Source organism: Xenopus laevis, chromosome 1S (assembly GCF_017654675.1).
Source record: "Xenopus laevis strain J_2021 chromosome 1S, Xenopus_laevis_v10.1, whole genome shotgun sequence".
NCBI lineage: Eukaryota > Metazoa > Chordata > Amphibia > Anura > Pipidae > Xenopus > Xenopus laevis.
In genome coordinates, this window is record NC_054372.1 from 104,915,222 (window position 1) to 104,920,007 (window position 4,786).

Sequence of the window (4,786 nt, forward strand, 5' to 3'; positions counted from 1 at the left end):
CTGCATTCGCCGTGGGGTAGCAGCTAGGCTGGGGGGTCTATGTGGGGTAGGGTTTTTTTAATTAAGGGTTTGTTTCTCCTTTAAGCAAAACAGTTTTTGGGTGGAGATGACCTTTAATGACAATTCTCTGTGTTCTCTGGCCCCCTGCAAATGATACTCTGTCACGGTATTAACAATGTCTTGCAAAGCTGGGCATTACCAAGCACATATAGCGACTATATAGGGGCGCCCATAGGCAGGCCACTGAACAATAAACAATTACACATACTTCAAGGGTCCTAAAGTGATTTTGCTGAAGGGCCCAGAAATGTCTGACAACCCCTATAACTTAGCTGCGACTGTAAGACTTGTATGAAGCGAACAAAGTATGTTTACAAAAGTTACTTTCCACTGTCGAACTGCTTAACTCGCAGCTATTTGTCCTTTGAGCTTATTACTGGAGCGTCCGTCTATGTGCGAACTCTGACACGATTTGCGACGCTCCCCTCTGCCAATACAAAAGGGCGGGCTCTTCGGCCCGGGGCTCCCTCCTACGTCACTAGTTCGTCACTCGAGTTGTGTTGGCCTGTGTTTCCCTCGGTTGCCGGGGAGACAAGAGGAGAGGGGGAGTGGCCAACGCTTTAAAGGGCTCCAAGAGCTGCTGCTCTCGCTGCAGACTGAACTTGACTGCAGGGTTTATATAGTGCTGCTAAATTTAGTCTCCACTGAGTGCTCAGCCTCCTCATCCTGAACGTGTTTCCTCCTCTCCTTGCAATTGGTTTGGTGCATACCCCCCGTGCCTTTATTTATAAATCTAGGGCCCCTCTCTGCAGCAAGGAAAACTTGTTTTTGCTATTGAGCGTAACTTGATGCACGGACGTCTCCGCTACGGGGATCGGGGAGTTCGTCATCCTATTTAATTCTCTGTGGTTTTTTTTAATTGTGACTTTTATTCCCGTTTTGCTGACAATCTGATTCGGATTTGGGATGGCTCTGAGCGAGACCATTCTCCCTTCTTTCGCTACGTTTGCAAGCCAAGATGTAAGTATATCGGGTGGGGGAGATTGAGGCAGGTGTGTAGCTGCTGCTGGGGAAATCGCACAACTGACATTGTTTGCAATCAGTCGGTCAGGGTTGCAGTGCCTTATAGACCGATCCATTTCTATACAAGTCACTCTAAATATTATATTTATATTATATATAATGCAGCTGACCATTTAACGTTTACACATTAATATTATTTTAATATAGATCATATATCATTTTTCAGATCCTATTTTAATGCATAAAAAGATCTATGTAGAAATCTCCTAGTTAGTATAATATTACACAACTCACATTACATCCCAAACACAGTATGTAATACCTGCTGGTGCCTAAGCTTTATAAGTGAAGAGAAAACTATGAATGAAGTTTTCTAGTAGGAAGAGTAACTGTGCAAATGCTTTTTGTGCATGACAATTGAAAGCAGAGGTTAGTGTGTATGTGAAGGTTGAAAGCTCTGCTGGATGTGAAGTGCATGCTAGAAGGCACTGATTCATTCTTCTTCAAAGTCGGTTATGCCTCTGATCCCTATTTTTAGTACCTGCAATACTCTTTGATTATGTGACCGCGAGTGAGCTCATAATGAATGTGTCTCATTTGGTAACTGTCCTGACATTGTTTTATCATTTCTATTCGCAGAGGTGGAAGTGTGAGTATGAGTCCAAGTCTCCCCGCGGCAGCTGTGGCATTCCAGATGTAATGCAAAGCCCAGACCCCTTCTCTTCTAGGAAGGAAGACGAAGATTTAAACAATGTTCTGGAATTTGTGTTGGCCATGGGCTGTGACAAAAGTCTCCAAACCTGTGGAGACTTTTCAATGGCACCTTCCGAGTCCTGCACTTACTACCAAACAAGCCCTTCTCAGGGAAGCTACAGCACAGACCAAAGCCCTCCTCCTTATAGTTCGGGTAGCCTCATGACTGAACTTATTAGGTCTGACATGGACAACTACTGCCATCCTAGCAATGTTCAAGGGAGATTCTTTGTGTCATCAAATTTTGACTTTCCAGATACAATCAAAGCAGAACCTGACATGGATTCATATGGACCAGTTATGGGTATGGTTCCCCAGTCCTGCACAAAGATCAAGCAAGAGGGCAGTACTGCTTGTATGATGGCATATGAACAGCCTAGACTTGCTAATTCTCCTCAGATGGGTGGCCCTGACACCCCTCCTTTGAGCCCCGATGACATAATGTTAAGTGAATGCCAGTCCCAGTTGATGTGCCACCCTTCACTGCCTTATGCTCCTAATTATCCGCATGCTGGCTTCCATCACCAGTCACCTATCCAGTATCAAAATACCTCCCAGTATGGCATGTTTGAGGACAATATGCCCATGCAACCTTCTATTGCCAGGGGCATGATAACACCTCCCTGCTCCCCTTTGGAAATATTGGAAACCAAGCCAAAGAGAGGCCGCAGATCTTGGCCTAGGAAAAGGACGGCGTCACACACTTGCTCTTATGCTGGTTGTGGGAAGACCTACACAAAGAGTTCCCACTTGAAAGCCCATCTCAGAACCCACACAGGTAAATATCAGTTATTCATTGCTCAAACCTATGCAGCGTTCTGCTTTACCCCCTGAGTCTATCAAGGTTTGTAGTATGGGGTTTTGTTGCTGTGACTCTTTTTGAGACAGATCAAGCACCAAAGCCTCATGAGATGTTACTCAGTCAAAGGTGCCTGTGGTCAGTATATGGACATGATGAGAAAACAAGAAGAATGCCTTCATACTCTTAAACAGTCAAAAATAACTGTTCTTGTGTTGGTTAGACTTTAGTTGGAACCAGTGGTTAAATCTGTTTATAGTTTTGATTTATTCTTAATACTGGCCTAGTTTAAGGCAACGTTATTGGATCTGGGTATTAAGGTAGATATCAATATAGATTTCAGTTTTTAATAGATTAGAGCATAAATCATTAGCTACTATAAAATATTTGGTTTATTTTAGAGGATTGTTTGTAGAAATGTTTTCCACATTACCATCGGCTCTAACCAATGGCAATTCTCTTCTTTCAGGTGAGAAGCCTTATCACTGCAACTGGGAAGGATGTGGCTGGAAATTTGCCCGATCTGATGAACTAACGCGCCATTTCCGTAAGCATACTGGCCACCGGCCCTTCCAGTGCCATCTGTGTGACCGTGCCTTCTCTCGATCTGACCACCTTGCACTGCACATGAAGAGGCACATGTAGAACTGAGACTTGTGTGTAAAGCAATGGAGGGGCATTGGGTATTCTGGAACTTTTCATGGCCAAATGAACTCTGCCACTGGCTCTTCTTGGAGGGCCATACTGTAGCTGGTACTGCATGGGGTGGCATTTGTCCTTTTGCAACTTTGCTGGACCCCACGAGGAATGACTTGACTCAAAGGCTGGACCTGTATCTTGCATTAACTGGAACTTTTTTGAGAATGTTTGCTGGGATATGTCTGTATGTTCATATAGTACTTAATGATTAACACTTTGCCTTCTTAGAAAGTGGCAAAACGCATTTTATAAGGGCATTGATGAGAGTAAATCTCTAACAGTAGTAGTAATGCAGAGTATCTCCATACACCTTCACCTCCATTTCTAACCCTTTACCTAAAGTACTTAAATGAATGCACTGGTTTAAGTCCAGTTTAAGCTTCAAAACCTGCACTTCTCCCTCTTTCATTTCACCACTGGAATCAAGGTAGTGTTGGTGGTGATACTCTGCATTGGTACGTGCTGCAGCCTATGTGCATTTTTCTACATGCTATTGTTGATTGTAACTGCCTGTTTCAGAAGACCTAGGACAATGTTTGTATGAAACTGCCTTAATTTTGTTCACGTTGACGGGATACACGTTTGAATATCTCATAACATTTCTTTTTTTTTTAAGTATATGAAATTGCATAAAGGAAAACACTCCTACTCTTCAAGGAATATATTTTTATATAAACGGTGTGTTTTCTCACATTACACTATAAAACAGCAGGGCTAGAGGTCTTGCAAGAGAATAGCCTTTTTATATATTATATATTTATGTAATTATATATTTGTATATAGATTTGTAAAATTAATGTGGTGTATAGTGTAAATACGACAACTGCAAATGGCAACTTTTTTTTTTTATATATAATATTGGGAGGGGGGCATTTCTTCCGTGACATGGATTGTTTTTTTTTCTTTTTTATTAAAGAAAAATATAAACAACAGAATTCTGTGTGCTTGTTTGATATTAACTTAAGGTATTCATGAAGGCTATATAGAATAGTATAAACATAAGCAGTTGACATAAGACTGCCCTCTTTGGGTTCACGTGCAGCCAATGGTACGTTATGATGTTACAAATGATTCATTCTGCAAGTGAGAAATTTTCAGTTTTAAGTCCCCCCCCCGGACATTATACAGTTCCATCTTTGCATAGTTACTAAGACCTCTATCTAAAAGGGATCTTAAAACACTGTTACTCCATCACAATTACCCAAAATGTTCTGAAATAAAAGATTACATCATATCAAAGATAAAGCATGCTGGAAGCTGTAGTCTGCAGCGGTGGGGCTATAATCTTAATGAGACTTCACTCAAATACTTTCCTCTAGCTCTCTTGGGTTTATGCCCCCATGCATTCAAGAGAATCCTCCAATAAGGACTGCACCTGACCCTATGTAAAACAAAAAAAAAAATTGTTCCTATTCTTTGCTCCTGCTATTGTAGCTGGAAGAGTAGTACACAATTTTTCTTGGCCAAAGCAATTAAAGGGCAGTATGTCCCCTATCTTCACGTTTGATTGCA

General features: G+C 41.7%; 1 protein-coding gene across 1 annotated transcript; it reads left to right on the forward strand.

Annotated features, from left to right (window-relative positions):
• Positions 1-661: 661 nt before the first annotated feature.
• On the forward strand, positions 662-4,206 carry klf2.S (Kruppel-like factor 2 S homeolog). The gene is given in 3 exon segments (NM_001086961.1): positions 662-1,020; positions 1,663-2,554; positions 3,045-4,206. Coding segments are annotated over 3 exon segments (1,122 nt in total). The 5' UTR covers positions 662-966; the 3' UTR covers positions 3,221-4,206.
• Positions 4,207-4,786: the final 580 nt, after the last annotated feature.